General features: G+C 49.9%; 1 protein-coding gene across 1 annotated transcript; it reads left to right on the top strand.

Annotated features, from left to right (window-relative positions):
* Positions 1-10: 10 nt before the first annotated feature.
* On the top strand, positions 11-19,996 carry SF3A1 (splicing factor 3a subunit 1). The gene is made up of 16 exons (XM_004311356.4): positions 11-150; positions 2,883-3,004; positions 8,091-8,301; positions 9,475-9,732; positions 11,809-11,883; positions 12,601-12,751; positions 13,120-13,313; positions 14,295-14,412; positions 14,678-14,863; positions 15,587-15,708; positions 15,810-16,055; positions 16,614-16,821; positions 17,306-17,460; positions 18,471-18,572; positions 18,686-18,757; positions 19,497-19,996. Exons 1-16 carry the CDS (start codon positions 88-90, stop codon positions 19,596-19,598), a joined length of 2,385 nt encoding a protein of 794 aa, XP_004311404.1. The 5' UTR covers positions 11-87; the 3' UTR covers positions 19,599-19,996.
* Positions 19,997-20,228: the final 232 nt, after the last annotated feature.

Genomic DNA, 20,228 nt, shown 5'->3' with positions numbered 1-20,228 from the left:
TGTTGTACTGTTGGAGCGGGGAAGCCGCTTTGACGCCACACCGTTCACCTATACAGAGGCGGACTGGCAGCCCTGAGCATCGCAGTCATGCCGGCCGGACCCGTGCAGGCGGTGCCCCCGCCGCCGCCCGCGGCCACCGAGCCCAAACAGGTACCACGACCCCCGCACCTCGACCTGGGCCCTCCCCTCGGGCGCGGGCCCTCTTTACTCGTGCAGGAAGAAACGGCGATTTGCGAGGGCTTGGAGGGACTCCAGGTCCCAGGAGGCAGCGCGCTTCCCGCCTACCTTCTGGTAGCGAAGCAAGCCTGTTAGAACAGGAGTTCTCAAAGTGTGGTCCGCGGACCGGCTAGCATCACCTGGGAGTTTATTAGAAATTCTGAGTTTCCACCCTAGACCTTTTAAGTCAGAATCTGCATTTTAACAGGCTCCCAAGGTGATTCATTAAAATTTGAGAAGCACTGATCCAGCGCATCCACCGGTCTTCTGTGTTAATTGGGCCCACCGGCCCCCAGTCTTTGCCCAGGAGTCCCTAATTTCCCAGCCTGCACGGTGCATCTTGGAACGTTAATTCTCAGCATCTGTGTAGTGCTTACTCTAAGCCAGACACTGTGCCAGGCTCTGACGGAATGAATGAAGCGCAGTTCCTGCTTTATTTAGGGAGCTCACACACTAGTGGGGAGACAGATATAAGTGAATACTCAATAAATGTTTATTGCCTCGGTTACCATAAATGATACAGTTTCAGCCAGCCCTTCAAAAGATCTCAGTCAGCTAAGGAGGAAAGACGTGGGTCAGTAATTGCAGTGTGATATAAGTATCAAGTACAAAGGAGACAGGAATTCTAATTAACATTGCTTTGGTGGGATATAGGGGAGATTAAGGTAGGTGAAGCCCACCGGCGTGAAAGGTAAATTGCGTTTAGAAGAATGAATCAGTAGTTCACCAGATAGGTGATTGGGAAGGGAAATACCATTCTTTATTCATTTAGAAAAACTTTATTGAGCACATCCTGTATGCTGACCACTGCAAATACCTATGTATCCCTGGCATTTTCCCAGTATCTTGGGGAAAAATAACCAAGGTAATACCAGATAAGTGCCAAGATACCAAGGTGGGAATCAGATGGTGCCTCTTGTCAAGAGCAAAGAAGGTTAAAGCATAGGGTTGGGAAAGTGGTGGTTAAGAGGTGTATTTCTGGGGATTTGAAGTTTTCGTAGCAGGCTATTGGGAGAAAAGGAAGGGATGTAAGCCGGATAGTGACATATTTGTGTTTCAGAAATTCAGGTAAACAGTGATGGGGAGAATTGCTAGGAGGACAGGTTAGTCATGTTATTCAAAAGATGTTGAGAGCCTGGCCTAGATTGTGGCTGGGGCATGGGACAGAGGGGATGGGCAAGCTCAGATCACAAAAGGGCTGTGGTGCAGGCTCTCCCTCCAAAGTGATGCATTCGAATCCTGGTTCTGCCATTGGGCCAGTTAAGGTCTCCATTCCTCAGTTTGTCCATCTGTAAAATGACAAGACAATAATATAATAATAAGAGTACTTAATCTCTTAGAGCTCTGTAAGGGTTATAGATCTAATGTGCTTAAAGTGCTTAGGAAAGTATATGGAACCTACTCTATGTTTGATAAATGTTCTTATCATTGAATGTGTAGGCTGAGGAAGGGAGAAGAGACCCACGTTTCTGCCCGGGATGAGTGGAGGCATGGTTGGCCGTTCATGAGGAAAGCGGTTAGAGATGAAAGTGCCCAGAACTGCTGGATCTAAAGCTTTGTGGCACATAAGAGTGATGTGGGACGTTGACGGGGGTAGAATGGTTCAGCCTATAGGTGCTAGGGGAAGTGGAGGACGTTTTGTAAGTGCCTGACTGAGGACAGTGTGTATAGTGTGAAGAGAACCAAGAACAGAATTTTGGGGACCCCCTAACACTATAGGGCAGGAGGTGAAACAGGAGCCAGGAGAGAAACTTGGATGGAATGGTGAGCAAGAAGGAAATACAGGTGAGAACGGGACCTGGGAGTTGAGAGTTTTGCGAAGGAGCGGTCACTGGTCACACGGCCAGATAACTGATGTAGCTGGCTGTAGGCCGTCATTTTTGACTTTGGCATGAGCACTTGAAATGAAGGGGGATCAAATGGGAGCTGAGCAAGTGGGAACGGCAAGGCTGAGAGAACTCAGGCTGTTTAGCTACCAGAGGAAGGCGGGGAGAAGGCAGTAGCAGAAAGGAGCATGAGGACAGAGGAGAAACTTTGTTTCTCCAAAATGAGAGACTTGAACCTTTGTTTACTAAGGGGAAGAAGCTGGTGAGGAAAGAATATTGGAATTTATGGGGCAGTTAATGTTGAGTATTCCAGTGGAGTTTCACGAAACATTTGAACATTAAGTGATGGTTTAGACTACGGAATGGATGCAGAGGGAAAGGGCATTCAAGGCAGAAGAAGTGGCCAGCAAGGAGTTTCCTGTTTCTTTATTCAGCAGACAATTCTTACATATCCCGTATCAGGCACATCCAAGGGTGGGGATACAGGCATGGCCTTCTGGATTCGGGAATGTGGTTTCTCAGAACGTGGTTAGATTTCCCCCCTCCATCTGAATCACATGGACACTTGGTAAAAATGCAGATTCCCAGTGTCACAGAGATGCTCTAGCTGGAGGGGAGCCAGAGAGGCTGCTCTTTTCATTGGTTCCCTGGGGAAGTCCCATGCAAGCACAGAGCAGTTGAGAGAGTGGCTCTTCTGGAGCAGAGGTTCCTGACTCAAGGAAAGTCTCGATGAATTGGGCGGGAGAGCCTGTATTCTCAATAATATCCTAGAGGAGTTTAATGGTGGGCATCTGGCACCAAGCCAGGAACTTTAAGACCTTCCTTTTCCTGTTTTCACAGCCCACAGAAGAGGAAGCATCTTCAAAGGAGGATTCTACCCCTTCCAAGCCAGTGGTGGGTATTATTTACCCTCCTCCAGAGGTCAGGAATATCGTTGACAAGACTGCCAGCTTCGTGGCCAGGTAACATAGCTACTCCTGCTCGTGTGGGTCACGGGTAGATTTTAGCATCAAGAGCTCCTGAATTTGCACAAGGGTAACACTTGGGTTTTTAGAGTGGTATTGTTGGCTTAGGCCTGTCAGCTTATCTAAACCCACAGCATGGTGTGAGGTAGGCAGTGGGCAGGACTGGCATCGCTAACATGGTATGGTGGTGGCAGAGTACAAGGCACACCCAGCTCCAGAGTCACCAAGAACCTGTGCTTCCAAACCGAGCCTGAGGAAATACCTGGAACGCTGCTTTGTCATGGATAATGTGTGTCTGTATCTGAGCTGCAGGCCTTAGGAAGACAAAAGGGAGTTGATGATTCTCATTGTGCAAGGACTGCATTTCCTTTGACCCATCTGCAAAACAGAATAAAATAACACCTAGAATTGTTGTGAGGCAGGGGTGAGGGGACTGAGTGCAGTTCGGGTACATCATGTAGCTGTTACCTCAGATGGCATGAAAATCCGCTTGATTTACTCTTGTTCCTCCCCATTACACTTCCTCAGATGGAATCTTCTTGATGGCCACTTGACTCCAAAGGTCAACCATCCCCTAGTTTAGGGCATTTCAAGTATTCCTTTGGCAGCCAGCAGGCCGCATCCAGCCTACAGATCTTTTTGTTCATTCTCAACAATATATAATTTTTTAACTTTTGAATTAGTTGTCACTGTTTAAAAATGAGATTGCACAGTAAATCTGGATTTCTGGCTTCTCTTGATGAATTGGACGGCTCCTTGCGTGGAAGCAGTAGCTGGCCTTGAGCAGACTGCTGCCCTCAGTCAGGGCATATGCTCTCCAGGGAGCCACACCTTGACCCTGAGGCAGCATCCCCATCACGATACATCATTTAACAGATGGGTCCTTCCTTTCTCAACCTCTTTTTAAAATGAAACATAGAAAGAGGTTACTCTGGTTGATGTCTTTCACTGTGTCAGACTACATGCGGGTGAACCTTTCACATTTCAACAGCTTTGACCAACCTGGATATTGGGTTAAAACAGCTCTGTGCTTGATTGAACATTATTAGGCCATGTCAGATTTAGGGCAGCAGGTGTTGTGTTTATAAGTTTAATATTTCATAGCAACGCTTATTCTTCCCCTTGTCCCCTGATTTTTTTTTTTTTTAATTAATTTACTTTTGGCTGCATTGGGTCTTCGTTGCTGCGTGCAGGCTTTCTCTAGTTGCGGCGAGCAGGGGCTACTCTTTGTTGCGGTGCACGGGCTTCTCATTGTGGTGGCTTCTCTTGTGGCAGAGCACGGGCGCTAGGCATGTGGGCTTCAGCAGTTGTGGCACATGGGCTCAGTAGTTGTGGCTCGAGGACTCTAGAGCACAGGCTCAGTATTTGTGGTGTGTGGGCTTAGGTGCTCCGCAATATGTGGAATCTTCCCAGACTGGGGCTCAAACCTGTGTCCCCTGTATTGGCGGGCGGATTCTTAACCACTGCGCCACCAGGGAAGTCCACCTCCTGATATGTTTTCCTATTTAAAACAATAAATAGGAAAAGAGTGTAAGAGGAAGAATCACCACAGTCTCACGACCAGAATAGCTTCTACTAGCTGTTTTCACTTTTTCCTGTTTCCTTCTGGCCCTTGGCATCCTTTTTTAGATTCTTGTAATACTAGTAGAGATACTTTCATATCCTGCTATTTCCATTTGCACTGTGTTGTGAGCATTTTCCTGTGTTGCTCCATGGTCTCCTGGTGCTGCGTGGTCCTCTCTGGAAAGGATGCACCATGTTAAGGTGATGGGCCTTCCTTGACTTGGCTGACTCCTCTGTATTTTCCTTTGAAGTTGTTTCCAACATTTCAGTTTGGCAAATGAAGCTATGGGGAAGTCTCTGAGCATTTTCTTTCCCTTTTAGATTGTTTTCCTAGAAGAAAATTCTGTGTGGCACATTACTGGCTAAAAGAGCATTTTTAAATATTTCTTATTTTGCCAAGTAGCTTTCCAATAATTTTGTGCCAGCCCCCAAAATAAGAATATCTCCAACTTCCCTTAATAATAAATCTATATGTCCACATCTCTAGATCTATTTTTGACTATGATGATTGCCTTATAGGCATTTCTGAAATCTGTGGACTTGCTTTTGTTTATGTTGCCGTGAAGGGACAGAGCAGCATCTCACTCTGGGTTAAAAGCAGACATGCAGGACCCTCTGCTTTACTTCTGTTGGGTTCACATGTATTGATTGATTGAGCATAGAGTAAAAAATCACCAACCCAGTGTGGTTTTCCAAAAGGAGTTTTTTCTCTCTAGGTTTGGTCTTCTCTTCCCTGTATTTTACTGTCAAGAAACTAAGGGAAATTACTCTTAAAAAGTCCCACCAGCTAGGTTGAGTCAGAATCATGTCTTTTTCTGCTGAAATCTATTCCTTGTGTTAGAGAATATAATTCTAAAATTAACATTAAGCTAATTTAAAGCAACAGAGTAGCTTGGAATGAACATGCCTGCGTTCTCGTATTATATTTCAGATTGTTCCCAGATGTGAGGTTATGGCTTAGGAGGCGGTGGTAGAGGAGACAACCAGAGCCCCCTTTTCTAGCAGCCCTTTGTATGGTGGCCTAGTTTAGCCATATTTAAATGCACATTTACCCTCGTCCTTGTGTGGCTTGCATTATTTAAGGGGGTGGAAGAATGCTTCTTCCTCAGGCATGGGGTTTCAGCTGGACTAATGCATTGTCACATCCAGACCTCATGGTGTTAGTCACACTGCAGAGTGTGACCAGAACTTGTGGAGGAGCTAGCCAGGATGCTGATGACCACTGCCATGGTGGCTAAACTGGGGCACAGCGTCACCTGCACCCTGTCTCCTGCCCTGTCTTCAACTGACAGGGCCAGGGTATGAAAGTGGAGTGACCCAGGTGCCACCAGCCTCTGGAGCTGTCCCTTGGTGTATTTGGGGCACCTCTGAGTGCAGGGCTCTGGTCAAAGGAGTGATGGAAGTCCCCCAGATCATCTCTCATCTTTATAGGACAGCCCCTTCTAGCCTTCATAGGAGTAACAGTCCGTGGCATTTGCAGGCCACTGTATGATTCAAAAAGACTTTGGCATCTCATTAACTAATTCGATTTTCTCTGAATTTCAAAGTAGAGAGAGAAGGTGGTTTTTGCCATATTTTACACATGGGAGATTGAGTCAAAGAGAAGTTTGGTAACTTGGTGAGTCAGTAGTGAACCCAAAACTTGAATGTGTCCACATCTTGTGTCTTTAAGGTTAGTGCATTTCCACAGATGTTGTGGGTGTGTGACACCTTGAAATATTACTGTTGGGATTCTTTAAAAAAAATAAGCGTTTCCTACACATCATGAGAGAGACATTTTTCATTCTGAGTGTTTAAAGGCATACAAATTGGGGGACTTCCCTGGTGGCGCAGTGGTTAAGAATCTGCCTGCCAATGCAGGGGACACGGGTTTGTGCCCTGGTCTGGGAAGATTCCACATGCCGCGGAGCAACTAAGCCCGTGCGCCACAACTACTGAGCCTGCGCTCTAGAGCCCGCAACCCACAGCTACTGAAGCCCGTGCTCCTAGAGCCCGTGCTCCGCAACATGAGAAGCCACTGCAATGAGAAACCCGCGAGCCACAATTAAGAGTAGCCCCCACTCGCCACAACTAGAGAAAGCCCGTGTGTAGCAACAAAGACCCAATGCAACCAAAAATAAAAAATAAATTAATTTTTTAAAAAATGCATACAAATTGGGGACATAGGGTGTATGTGGGAAACTATTCCAGATACAGAGAGAGATGGGGACCTCCCTGCCGTTCTCACCACTCCCCTGTCATCTGAATGCACCTTACGCAGCAGCACAGATGTGGTCCTTGGAGAACAGTGTTTCCTATATGAGCCTCACCCAGTAGTAAATGAGGTGGTTTTAGCCAATATTTGGACAAGGCATTAAATCCCATTAAATTTTCATATTTTTTTTTTCTTGTTACCCAAAGGACAAAGTCTCAGTTTGGTGCTAGCATATCTTTTAATACCTCCCCAGCACTCAGTCATCCCATTTTTAACTAAGAGAACTGGCCTCAGTCTCAGCAAACTTCAGGTAAACTTTAACCATGTTACTTTGTTTTCATTGTATTGAATTTTATGACTGCCTTTTGTTAGTAAAGCCATAATGATTTTTTTTTTTTTTTTTGCGGTACGCAGGCCTCTCACTGCTGTGGCCTCTCCCATTGCAGAGCACAGGCTCCGTACGCGCAGGCTCAACAGCCATGGCTCACGGGCCCAGCCGCTCTGCGGCATGTGGGATCTTCCCGGACCGGGGCAAGAACCCCTGTCCCCTGCTTTGGCAGGCGGACTCTCAACCACTGCGCCACCAGGGAAGCCCAGCCATAATGATTTTTATCTGAAGTAGTAATACATGCCTTCCCACCCCGCCTCAGCTGTGCCATGGCTTGTGGGATTTTAGTTCCCCAACCAGGGATTGAACCCAGGCCCTCAGCAGTGAGAGCACGGAGTCCTAACCACTGGACCCCAGGGAATTCCCGTGCCTTCTTAGGTACATTTTTTTTTTTTTTTTGCGGTACGCGGGCCTCTCACTGCTGCGGCCTCTCCCATTGCGGAGCACAGGCTCCGGACGCGCAGGCTCAGTGGCCATGGCTCACGGTCCTAGCCGCTCCACAGCATGTGGGATCCTCCCGGACTGGGGCACGAACCCACGTCCCCTGCATTGGCGGGCGGACTCTCAACCACTGCGCCACCAGGGAAGCCCAGGTACATTTTTTTTTTTTTCCAGGTACATTTTTTAAAGTAAATAAATTTTATTAAAAGAAAAAAGAAATAGTCCAGATGGTTTTGGAAATGGCAAGACTGGCAGAGGAGCTGCAGGAATGATGGAGGTCTGGAGACCCTGTGGTAGAGGAGGCCTGCGCAGGCCGAAGGAGGCAGGGGGCACTGGCCGCTGATGCCAGGAGTCTCGAAGAGGACCTCTGCTGTGTTGAGGGATGGGCTAGTTTGAGTGATGGGTGGTGGCAAGAATGGGGCTTGCATGGGCAGTGTTCTGGTCTGAGCAGCTGCAAGGGTTGTGGTACTAGTGCTTCTCTTTTTTCCTTTTTCTAGAAACGGACCTGAATTTGAAGCTAGGATACGACAGAACGAGATCAACAACCCCAAGTTCAACTTCCTGAACCCCAATGACCCTTACCATGCCTACTACCGCCACAAGGTCAGCGAGTTCAAGGAGGGGAAAGCCCAGGAGCCCTCGGCTGCCATCCCCAAGGTCATGCAGCAGCAGCAGCAGCAAGCCACCCAGCAGCAGCTGCCCCAGAAGGTTGGAGCCAGCCCCTCCCTTCGCTTCCCCAGGGCTAAGGGACGTTGGGACAGGGAGGGGAAGATAATGAACTCTGCTGTCCAGACCTCACTGCCACCCAGAGAGAAACTTGAGGTCTTTATCCCCATCTTACAGAGGCAGATGCTGAGACTCACACAGCAAAGTGTTGCTGACAGTTGGCATTTGCTGAATGCTGCCCTTCACGCTCTGTGCTCAGTGCTTTGGGAGCCTTGTCTCATTGGTGCGTCACAGCGGCTACATGAGGAGGCCAGTAAAGTGACCATTTTTCAGATGAGGAATCTGAGGCTTAGGGAAGCACAGTTTACCCAAGGCTGCAGAGTCAGGACCCTAAAGTCCATGCTCTCAGTTCCTACTCTTTTCCTTGACCGTGGCGTGAGGGCAGTGCTGCAGTGTGGCTTGTGGACCCCTTCTTGGGCATCCCTCTCTACTGTCTCACCTTCCCAGGGCCCCTCTTTCTGGCCTGCCCTAATACCCCCTTAGCACTAGGGACGATTAGGGCTGTCAGTGAGGACAGGAGGGGCCCACACATTTTGCCTCCTGTGTAGACTTGGACTAGTCCTTTCTCTTTGCTTCACTCCTGAGCCATGGTGGCAAAGGTTGCCCCTTGTTTTACAGTGGGAAGTAAAGTTGGAATAGGTTCTGAGACCTTGTGTTGCAATTTACTACTCCTAGGGCCTCAGGTGACCTCAGTTTCCTCATCTATAAAAAGAATTCACAGTACTTGTTCTGTCCACCTCGTGGTTCCTGTAGTGGCCAGATGAGGTAACAAACGTGGAAGTCTTCTGGCCAGTGGGGTCTTCTGCACACATGTAGAGCTTACCACATCCTCTCTCTCCCTTGGGCGGGGTTTCATAAGCTGTGTTCCTGTTAGATCTTCTGCCACCCAGTTTTGGTGCTCAGTTTCAGGGCAGCAGCAGCGATACAGAGGGACTCGGTTCTCATTCAGAAAGCCATTTAGCGAGTCGAGGCTACAGTTGGCCAAGAAATCGGTGCCCTTGTGAGTTAGGATTCTCTCACACCACGTGCCAATGGCGTGTTCGTGATCAGCAGAAGTATAGAGGTCTGTGCCGTCTGCCGGGGGTGCGTCCCCGCCACCTCTCTGGAGTCCCACCACCCCTGTGCCTCTTGCCTCACATTCCCTTTGCATCTTAGGTTCAAGCCCAAGTGATCCAAGAGACCATCGTGCCCAAAGAGCCCCCTCCCGAGTTCGAGTTCATTGCAGACCCCCCCTCTATCTCAGCCTTCGACCTGGACGTGGTGAAGCTGACGGCTCAGTTTGTGGCCAGGAATGGGCGCCAGTTTCTGACCCAGCTGATGCAGAAAGAGCAGCGCAACTACCAATTTGACTTCCTTCGCCCGCAACACAGCCTTTTCAACTACTTCACGAAGCTGGTGGAACAGTATACCAAGGTGCCTGGGCAGGGCGGGCTCCGGGGTGCTGGGCCCAGGGAAGGAAGGCATCTTACCATCAGCACTCTATCCACTCACTGTCTGCAAGGACCCCGCTCCTGTGTGGGGCCCCCAAGCAGATGTTAAATATCCCAGTTCAGTATAAAATCTTGATTTCTATTCAGTTTTCCTAGTAAATGCAACGTAGACTGCAGTTTCTAAAGAGAAAGGAAACGCGTGATTGATAACTCATTAGGTGAGTGCCTGCTGCGTGATAAGGCCAAGTGATGCTAGTTGCTTTTATGTACATTTAAATTAAATTTCAGTTGCCTCAGTAGGGCTTGAGAAGAAGCAAGTTCTTAATAGTTGCCTCCTATTATTACCTAATTTTATCCTCACAAGAATCCATAAGGTAAGTGTTTTCCTTCCTATTTCAGAAAGCTCAGAGAGGTGAAGTACTTACTTGTGGTCTCTCAGCTAGTAAGTAGCTGCAGAGATTTAACCAACATTTGACTCTGAAACCTCTGTTGTTTTCCACCCTAAAAAGTACCTTGAATTAGAAGTATCATTTAAATAGGCATTGGGAATCAATTTAAAATAAATAAGTGTAGCCAGTATTGAGTATTTATATTATGTAGTATCTTCTCATTTAATCCCTAATAACCTATAAGGTAGCCACTGTTATTATATTTATTTTACAGAAGAGGAAACTGAGGTACAGAGAAGTTAACTTGACCAGGGTTGCACAGCTAGGGGGTTGCAGAGCAGAGACTTGAGTGCTGACATTTTTATTCCAGACCCTAAGATCTTAATTATCATGCTGCGTTGTTGCAATCAAGAATACAGACAAGTCAATACTGGTATTTAAAATAATCAGATCGCTAATTTATTAAAAAGTACACTGGTATAGATATGCCTGTGGAACATTTTTCTTGCTACACACATAATGGAGGTTGTCTTTCCTTTTTAGTGGCATGGTTTGCACATCTGTTTTTGATATCTAGAAACAATATGTTAAAGATCTGACTTGAAAGGTTATGTAATGACTTTCTCTAACTTCATTCACGTTAAGTATATAACTAGAAAGAATGACAAAAATGTTTGTGTTTAGGAAGTCCAGAAGCTAGGAGAGTAGCTGAAATAACAATCATTCAAGTCATAAGACCCAAGGGTTATTGTAACTACACAGTGTCAATTTTAAGTGAGCCCTGGGTTAATTTCTCTCAGTGGACTGCTTCCAGAGTTAAAGGTCCGCAGATTCCTTTTATTCTGTTAACTTTCTTATTCCTTCTCCCTCAGAATTTGGGTATTGACATTCATTACTCTAATCTGAGGGCACCGGTGTGTCTCTAGGCCTGGGAACTCTAGGAGCAGATCAATTCCTGAGGAAGAAGGACAGAGAGGATGGAGAGGGGCTGAGCTGCTTTTCCAGTGAGAGTGGATACGCTTGGGGCAGTTGGAAAGACTGACTGTTTTAAACAAAGCCAGCATTTGTTCTCAGCAAATATGCTTTGAGTGTCAGACACTGTTCTAGGTGCTGGATAGGTAGCAGTGAGCCGAAGACAGGGAAACCCCTGTCTTTGTGGAGACTGGTCTAGTGAAGGGGCAATAAGCAAGTGCAACGTAAGTGTATGTCGGATGGTGATAAATACTATGGAGAAAATGGTAAACAGAAAGCAGGGGATAGAAGTCTAGGGAGGTGGAGCCTGTGGGCTGTAGTCTTCAATAAAGTCATCAGGGGGCCTGTTGGCATGTGCAGAAGGGTAAAGGGCAGATCCGCCCCCTGAGAGCAGTCATCACATGCTGACTGTATGCTCAGCCATCTGGTGGTGGTTTTGCATACTTTCCTGCTACCCTTGGCAACCTTTTAAGTTGATGATGCGAACTTTAAGTGGCAGTGTCACCATTTTGTAGAAGAAAACCAAGTTACAGAGGTTGAGTAACTTGCCCAAAGTTGCACAGGCAAGTGGAGCTGAGATTGGATCCCAGCATCCCATGCTTTCCTTTCTCCTGTGCCTTTCCACAGGCCCAGGAAGGCCACTTCTTTGTCCCGTGTTGTGCTGCACTGATAGTTGCTTTAAATCTTATGTGTTCCAGATCTTGATTCCACCCAAAGGCTTATTTACCAAACTCAAGAAAGAGGCAGAGAACCCCCGGGAAGTTTTGGACCAGGTAAACTAAATTTCTTATAACCAGTTACTGACGGCACTAACGTTACATTGTGTAGGTTCTGTTGTGTGTTTGGAAGTAGTCTCCGAACCAGTACCTTGTTATGGTCCAGGCACAGTCGTGGTGGGAGGAAAGGCCTTGAGTCTACAAAGACCAAGAAACCTGGATTCTCTGCTCTCCAACTTTCTGCTCTACTGTCTCCTTCAGTCTCTTCTTTTCTTCTGTTGCTAGAAGCCAGCTTTTGAACGAGTTCTCTGGTGACAACTGCCTTTTGAAGTCCCAGGTTTTCAGAGTCGAAGAGAGAGGGCATATTGGTGCTGGCTGTTCTGGGTGACTTCTGTTTTGCAGGCTTTCAGACTGCTGCTGCTTTTGTGGGCACTTGGTTGTCATGCAAACTTCTGGGAGGGAGTTTGCTAGCCACTCGCCAACTCAAGCAGAAAACTTTGAGGTTATAACAAACAGCTACCCAGACAGAAGGTCTCTGTGGGCCCCAGACAGAAGGTCTCTGTGGTATTTCATATTTTCATCCTGTCCAAACTCTGGGCCTGGCTGAAACCAGATACAAATACCATAGTCTGCCCCAGGAATTTCCCCTTTATGGGCAGATCAGCTTCCTGTACTGAAGGAGACGTTGGCTTTGGTGAAGGCCTTGGAGATGATAGCCTCCTCAGGAGCAGACCCTGATTCAGCTCAGCACCACGCTGTTTCCCATCCCTTCAGGTATGTTACCGAGTGGAGTGGGCCAAGTTTCAGGAGCGTGAGAGGAAGAAGGAAGAGGAGGAGAAGGAAAAGGAACGGGTGGCCTATGCTCAGATTGACTGGCATGATTTTGTGGTGGTGGAAACAGTGGACTTCCAACCCAATGAGCAAGGTAGGTCTATGAGGAAGATAGGTCTGTGACTCCAGTTAGGGGAGCCAGGAGCTAGGAGCCATCCTGGGAGATCTCTTCCAGCTGTCCCCAGGGAGCAGCAGAATCCCTCAGAGGGTTCTATGGGTATCTGTTTCTTTTCTGCTTCTGGAAGACTTCACTTCTACCCCATTGCCCCAGTTAAACCCAATTGAACAAATATTATCGTGCCTGACAATAATGGCCCAACGGGTGGGCCTCTGGAGATAGGAGAGAAATCAGACAGTTCCAGCCCTCAGAGAGCTAACAGTGTAGAGAGAGCAGATAGATGGGCCTTTGATAAGGAGCGTCTGTGTGAACCCTGCCTTTGACTCTGGCTCACCCTTTGCCAGGGAACTTCCCTCCCCCCACCACCCCAGAGGAGCTGGGGGCCCGAATCCTCATTCAGGAGCGCTACGAGAAGTTTGGGGAGAGTGAGGAGGTTGAGATGGAGGTCGAGTCTGATGAGGAGGACGAGAAACAGGAGAAGGCGGAGGAGCCTCCGTCCCAGCTGGACCAGGACACCCAAGTGCAAGACATGGATGAGGTATGCTCCTGGAGCCCAGGGAGATGGGGGTGCTCTCCTCCAGAGAAGTCCAGCTCCCTTGTGAATCTTGAAAGGGAGTGTGGGTTCCTGAAGAAGGAGTCCTGGCTGAGTAGCTGCCCAAGCCCAGGCAGCACAGAGCCTCTTTCCAGCTCAGGCAACAAAGATTCATTCATAGGCAAGGATCTGAAAGCTGTGCTGGCCGTGTTCTGTGACCTTCCTCCTTTGCCCAGGGGCCTTGCTCACTGCCGACCCCAGGCTGGCTCTCAGTTAGGGAAACCTCTATACCATGTACTTTGACGCTTTTGCGCTGAGGCCCAAATGATCAGCAGTTTCCAGAGCTTTTCTTTTTTTCTGGGTTGGGGTGCACACCATGTGGCTCGTGGGATCCTAGTTCCCCGACCAGGGATTGAACCCATGCCCCCTGCAGTGGAAGCACGGAGTCCTAACCACTGGACCGCCAGGGAAGTCCTCCAGAGCTTTGCTTAAGTGGCTTTTGGCCTTGTCTACCCCCATCGAGGCAGGCCCTCCAAACAGGCATAGAGTCTGCAGAGCCAAACTGCTTTCCTCCTCTCGGAAAGAATTTGTGTGCAGCCTGAGAATAAAGATGCATGTGTCTGGGAATTGACTTTTTCTCTCCCTCCCAGCATTGCTTCTTGAGCAGCTACCATTGAACGCTGACTTGTTCCCCGCACCCCTCTCCAGCACGTTAAGTGCCCTTGGCCTCCTGTGACTGCCTGGTGCCAGCTGCTGGAAATGCCTGGGCAGAGTGTTAGCACCACAGCCCCCAGCACTCCCATTCATGCTGTGAGGAAGCAGCTTGGCCAGCTGCCGGCTGGCCTCGGCTGCCCTGGGAGGCTTAGCACATGGATGCTGACTGGCAGGGGCCTAGGCTCTTTGCCACCCTGAGAGCCACCAGGGCTCAGCTGCAGGGAGGTGTCTTCTCAGCCCCTGTCTGAGTCCTGCCACTACTTTGCTTTTCAGGGTTCAGATGATGAAGAAGAAGGGCAGAAAGTGCCCCCACCTCCAGAGACACCCATGCCACCGCCTCTGCCCCCAACTCCAGACCAGGTCATTGTCCGGAAGGACTATGACCCAAAAGGTTGGTTCTGCTCTTCTGCCCTCATGTTCCTCAGACCTGTCCATTTTTAGGAGGGCTCGAGGTGGCTTGTCATAAAGGCATTGATAGCTTCTCTGTCATAGGCCTCACAATGGGGAATGGGACTTCGTCATCTCTGGTGCTCTGGTGCAATGCATAGTGCCAGGTACAGCGTGGCACTGAATGGATATTGCACGAATGAAATAGCACCCTTTTAACCTGGGCTGCCACCCAGTATTCTCACTCAAGGATCTCTTTTGCTTTTTAGCTTCCAAGCCCCTGCCTCCAGCCCCTGCTCCAGATGAATATCTCGTGTCCCCCATAACTGGGGAGAAGATCCCTGCCAGCAAAATGCAGGAACACATGCGCATTGGGCTTCTTGACCCCCGTTGGCTGGAGCAGCGAGATCGCTCCCTTCGTGACAAGCAGAGTGATGATGAGGTGTACGCACCAGGTGAGGTTGGGGGGCATCCCCCACTCTGTCCACACCCCTTCTTTGACTCAGCCCCATCTCACTTTGGCCCATGGGGAATCTCTGATCAACTTTATGCTTTAATCAAACATAGAAGGTAACAACTGAGATCAATAAAAGCTTTTGAGGATAGATGTAGCTTATGACACTACAAAATAACTTCCTGTTTTCTAGAAGAACTCTTCATAGGGATTCTTCCAAAGGCAGGCACCTGATGTGGATAGCATGTGTCCATTGACATCCTAGTGCAAGATCTCACTACAGCTGGGAGAGGTGCTCACTCTCAGGGCTGTCTTAGAATGAAGGCTCTGATGGCTGGAGTACACTGAGCACCTTGAAATGAGACACGGTGCCTTGACTGTGTGTGAGAAGCAGCATGATACGGAGGGAGGAAACTGTCCCGGAGGCAGGAGACCAGGCTTTTATTCCTGACTCTGCTACTTGCCATGCCACTCATGTGACCCTGTCTTCTCAGTTGCCTTTTGTAAGTCAAGGGGTTGGACAAGCCCTGGTTTACAGGCTTAGTGCTCATTGGGCAGCCTTCCCTAGGCTCAGAGGACAGGCGTGCTGCATTGGGACCCACAGATAGCCTTGTCCCATGAGAACAGCCTCCACCCTGCACCAGCAGAGCTGCTGTGTTGTCAGAAGGGCATCTGGTTTAGTTTCCCTTTCTGTCCCCTGCCTCCGTTCTGTGACTATATCCAGGTCTGGATATTGAGAGCAGCTTGAAACAGCTGGCTGAGCGGCGTACCGACATCTTTGGTGTAGAGGAAACGGCCATTGGTAAGAAGATTGGCGAGGAGGAGATCCAGAAGCCAGAGGAAAAGGTGCAGCTCGGATGACTCTTAGTGCCTTCCCTGCCGTCAGACTCACACTTGGGCTCAGTTCCAGGAGCCCTGACAAGCTGTGGCTTTGCTTTCCCATGCAGGTGACCTGGGATGGCCATTCCGGCAGCATGGCCCGGACCCAGCAGGCTGCCCAGGCCAATATCACCCTCCAGGAGCAGATCGAGGCCATCCACAAGGCTAAGGGCTTGGTGCCAGAAGATGATACCAAAGAGAAGATTGGCCCCAGCAAGCCCAATGAAATCCCCCAGCAGCCACCACCTCCGTCTTCAGCCACCAACATCCCCAGCTCAGCCCCACCCATTACCTCGGTGCCCCGGCCACCTGCGGTTAGCCAGCAGCCACCCTGTGACTGGTCTTTCAGAGCTGGGTTCTTGGGGTTAGACATTGCAGGCTGAGAAGGGCAGCTATCTCACAGTGGGCCCAAGCGCTGAGTGGGTCAAGTCGAGAGAAAAAGAACCCTTTAGTTAGGAGTGGGAACCTCCAGCCTGATCTTCTATCTGTGTGGGAGGCTTGGAACAGGGAGGGAGGCGAGTGGCAAATGTGAGAAGTAGGCTTGGGTCAGGGATGGGCTGGAGGGCTTAATGGGTCTTGGAGGACTGCTGGCCTGATTCCAGGGGGCTAAATGGAGGTCAGTGTCTTCAGTGGCTCTCTCAGTGTTTGCCAAGAGCAGCTGGTTGAGTCCCAAGTGGAAAGAGGGTTGCCCTGGGCCTCTCTCAGCATAGTTCCTGTCAGGGCCCAGTGTGAGGCTGCACTCACAGCCCCAGGGGGCTGAGTCAAAGCTATCCAGCCCCATCCTCAAAGCTGCAGGTGGCGAGTTGCCAGCTGTGTGTGCCCTTAGAGTGCAGCCTTGACATCCTGTGACCTGTGGGTCTTCACCCCCACAGATGCCACCTCCCGTCCGTACCACAGTTGTGTCTGCAGTACCCGTCATGCCCCGGCCCCCGATGGCATCAGTGGTCCGACTGCCTCCCGGTTCGGTGATCGCCCCCATGCCACCGATCATCCATGCGCCCAGGATCAACGTGGTGCCCATGCCTCCCTCGGCCCCTCCTATCATGGCACCCCGCCCACCACCCATGATTGTGCCGACAGGTCAGTGGGTCAGGACTACAGGCCAAGCCCTGAGCAGAGCAGTGGCTGATGGTATTGCCAGCTGTTCCAGCTGGTGGTCTAGCCCAAAGGAGAGCCTTGAGTTCACCATGTGAGAGATCCCTGAGCTGGGAGCCAGGAACTTACGGCTCCTGGGGGAGATAGGCTGATATGGCAGAGCTGGGGTCTGTGCACCCAGAGGGGTCAGCCTGGACAGGCACAGAGGCCTGATGATGCTTGCTGTTGGCTGCCACCTGTTCCATCCATCGGTCCTGCCCTTCCTTCAGTTTCCTGCTACCCAATCTGGGCAGTCTCCCAGGTCCCCCTGCCAGGTAACTTACTGGCTGCCAGATTCAGTAAGGAGTGGTCCTTCACACCTCTGACTGGGAGAAATGGGAAACCTTTGCAATCCCCTTTGCACTCTCACCAGCCCTGAGTCCTGGGCCCTTCCTCCCACTCACGTGGCTGCTTATTCCTGTTCTTGCAGCTTTCGTGCCAGCACCACCTGTGGCACCCGTCCCAGCTCCAGCCCCTATGCCGCCTGTCCACCCACCACCTCCCATGGAAGATGAGCCTGCCTCCAAGAAACTGAAGACTGAGGACAGCCTCATGCCAGAAGAGGAGTTTCTACGCAGAAACAAGGTATGCATCTCAGAGTGCTGCCCACAGCCTGGAGTGTCTAGATGGGGCGAGGGGGTTGTCCAGTCCTGCTCCAGTCACACGCTCCCTGGCCCACCCTATTCTTCCATGGTTTTGGCTTCTGGGACCTGGGCCAGCCATTGGAGGCCCGTGAAACTTCTGAGCACACACTAGATGGGGGGGGTCAGCAGCCAGAGCAGACAGCTGTCAGTAGTCCCCCTGGTGTGAGCTGTCGCAGAGGCCAGCAGGGAGACCCAGCTGCACAGGCAGTAGGACTCAGGTGTGAAAGGGGTTCTGGACACTGGAGGGAATCCTGGGTGCGATTCTTAATTTCTTTGTGGCCTTTGCCTCCAGGTCCAGCCCTTAGAAGGTGGTGTGTTGTGGGGATCCTGTGGGGGTACTAGAAATAAGAGCTGGGAATCTTGGCACTGCTGGTGCCTGGGGAAGCTCCAGTGAGGAGGCAGAAACGTTCTGCCCCGCCCAGTGCATTTGACCAAAGCTTTTTTCTTTTTTCCTTTTTGATGGTAGTTTCCATTTCTTGAGTACCTACTCAAGTGTTGGGGCAGAGCCACACATTTTACAGGTACTTGGTCTGTTGAATGCTCACAACATCACCATCCAGCAGTTGTGATCAACTGCTTTACAGACATGGCGTTGAGGCTCAGAGAGACCTAGTTAGCAGGGAAGCTGAGTTGGGAACCCAGGTCTTCTGACCTCGCAATTCATATTCTTTTCTCCTGTGGTACTTCTTGAGGCTTGCAGAGCACTTTCACGTCTCTTCTTCAGCTCCAGCCTTACCAGTAGGCAGGGATTTTTCTAAACAAGGGAAACCAATTCTTGAAAAGGGGGAGTGATTTGTTCTGTGTCACAAGTGGTGTCAGTAGTGAAACAGGCCAGAGTCCAGGAGCCCTGATGGACAGGTGACATTGTCTCGACTGGCCCAGGAATAGGAGAGTGTAGTTGCTGATTGACTCAGGCCTCCCCAGGCATAATGGCCACCTCCTGTTTTGCAGGGTCCAGTGTCCATCAAAGTCCAGGTGCCCAACATGCAGGATAAGACGGAATGGAAGCTGAACGGACAGGTGCTGGTCTTCACCCTCCCACTCACAGACCAGGTATGAGTTGCTCTCCCTAAGTGGTATCAGGTACAGGGGAACCAAAGAGTCAGGGGGAAGCTTCCTGCAGCTGACCTTAGCAAGAGGTGACTGACCTCTCCTCGGTCCCGTAGGTCTCTGTCATCAAGGTGAAGATTCACGAAGCCACGGGCATGCCGGCAGGGAAACAGAAGCTGCAGTATGAGGTGAGTTGGGTGTCTGTAGTCCTTGCCCCCTCTGTTGTCCGAGAAGCTAATAAATCCCTTGTGGAATCAGAGGAGTGGGGAGACACCTGGGTGTGGTCATTTGAGTCCATCCTGGAAGTGATGATGCTGGTGGGGGGTGCTGGGACAGGTTAGTCTGACAGGGTGAGGCTCTGGCGGGGTCACAGCACAGTCTTGTATGGGGTTTGAATGCCTCAGTGACATCTGGGGACCAGACTTTAGAGTGCTCTGGTAGGTTTCTGTCCCAGTGGTAGAGCCATCCCAGTCAGTGTGGTCTCAGGTAGCCTGGCTTTGTGCTTGGACACAAAGGTGATAGTCCAGCTCACCTTGGTGCCTGCCAGGTCACAGAGGACTGCTGTGTTCTCCCTTTTTGGACTTAGACAAATCCCCATTCTGGGCCTCAGTTTCCTCCTCTGTAAAGTGAGGCTGTTGAACTAGTTGATCTCTAAAGGTCTTATGATTTGAGAGTCAAAATTCCATGGGGTTGGTCAGGGCCAGATTTTTGGGGTCTTGACAGCATGGCTTGGTCGGAAGGAAGGAAAAGCAAAGCATTCTGGGAGGAAGCAGAGACCTTCATTCCTGCCCTGTGCCACTCCCTTTCCCACCCCACCTTCCTTCAAGCCCTTGTATTTGCTAAGTTCAGAGTGTTGGGACTTGTGAGGCTGCTCTCTGAGTTCAAGGCCAGATTGCCCTGGGCTGAGGCACTACATCTGTTTTCTAGGGCATTTTCATCAAGGATTCCAACTCGCTGGCTTACTATAACATGGCTAACGGTGCCATCATCCACCTGGCGCTCAAGGAGAGAGGCGGGAGGAAGAAGTAGAAGAGAGAAACCTGCTCTCAGGTCCCAACTACTGCCGTTTTGCCTCTCCTGTCCCCTACCCCTGTCCCAGACCCAGGAGACCCTGCCTTGCACATTTGTTTCCCTCTTACTAAGTTTGGAAATCCAAATTGTCCTGCAGAGTTTCCCTCCCCACATTGATCAGAGAGGGCTTTCTCAGGCATTCTCCTCCCCAGTGGCCCCTGGAATCCCTTTGTGTTTGGGTCTTGATTTGAGGGGTCATTTCTTCAGGTAGCCCATTAGGGAAAGTGAAACCAGGGATGTCCTATAGGATGTTATCATAGTGCCAAGTGACACTTGGCTGGTAGAATATGGTTGTTATCATTAATCATTTTGTATCTTGCCATGGGCTAATAAACCTCTCCGACCCTTCTCGTGAAGTTAATGTCATGAGACTTGTCTCCTGGCCACCTGTGCCCTGCCCAGACCTAGGAGCATGGCACAGTGCCTTGTGGCTCCTCTTCTGCTCTGAGGAATGCTGGGCTTTTAACTACATTCTTGCTGCCATCAAGTCTTCTATGACTCTTTCTTCGATATATTTTTATTGCCTTTTTGAAACACATGGATCCCCCAAAGGCATAGCCCTGTACCTATAACAGACTAATACATATA

This window comes from Tursiops truncatus, chromosome 13, assembly GCF_011762595.2.
Source record: "Tursiops truncatus isolate mTurTru1 chromosome 13, mTurTru1.mat.Y, whole genome shotgun sequence".
NCBI classification, from domain to species: Eukaryota; Metazoa; Chordata; class Mammalia; order Artiodactyla; family Delphinidae; genus Tursiops; species Tursiops truncatus.
Note: the sequence above shows the minus strand (reverse complement) of the source record. Positions and strands in the feature narration are given on the sequence as shown.

What these genes read in the sequence shown, in the direction of transcription:
- SF3A1 (XM_004311356.4), top strand. Translation starts at nt 88, where the DNA reads ATGCCGGCCGGACCCGTGCAGGCGGTGCCCCCGCCGCCGCCCGCGGCC. An exon ending in CGGTGCCCCGGCCACCTGCG is followed by an intron (nt 16,056 to 16,613) that starts GTTAGCCAGCAG and finishes TCACCCCCACAG; the next exon opens with ATGCCACCTCCCGTCCGTAC. An exon ending in CCCTCCCACTCACAGACCAG is followed by an intron (nt 18,573 to 18,685) that starts GTATGAGTTGCT and finishes TCGGTCCCGTAG; the next exon opens with GTCTCTGTCATCAAGGTGAA.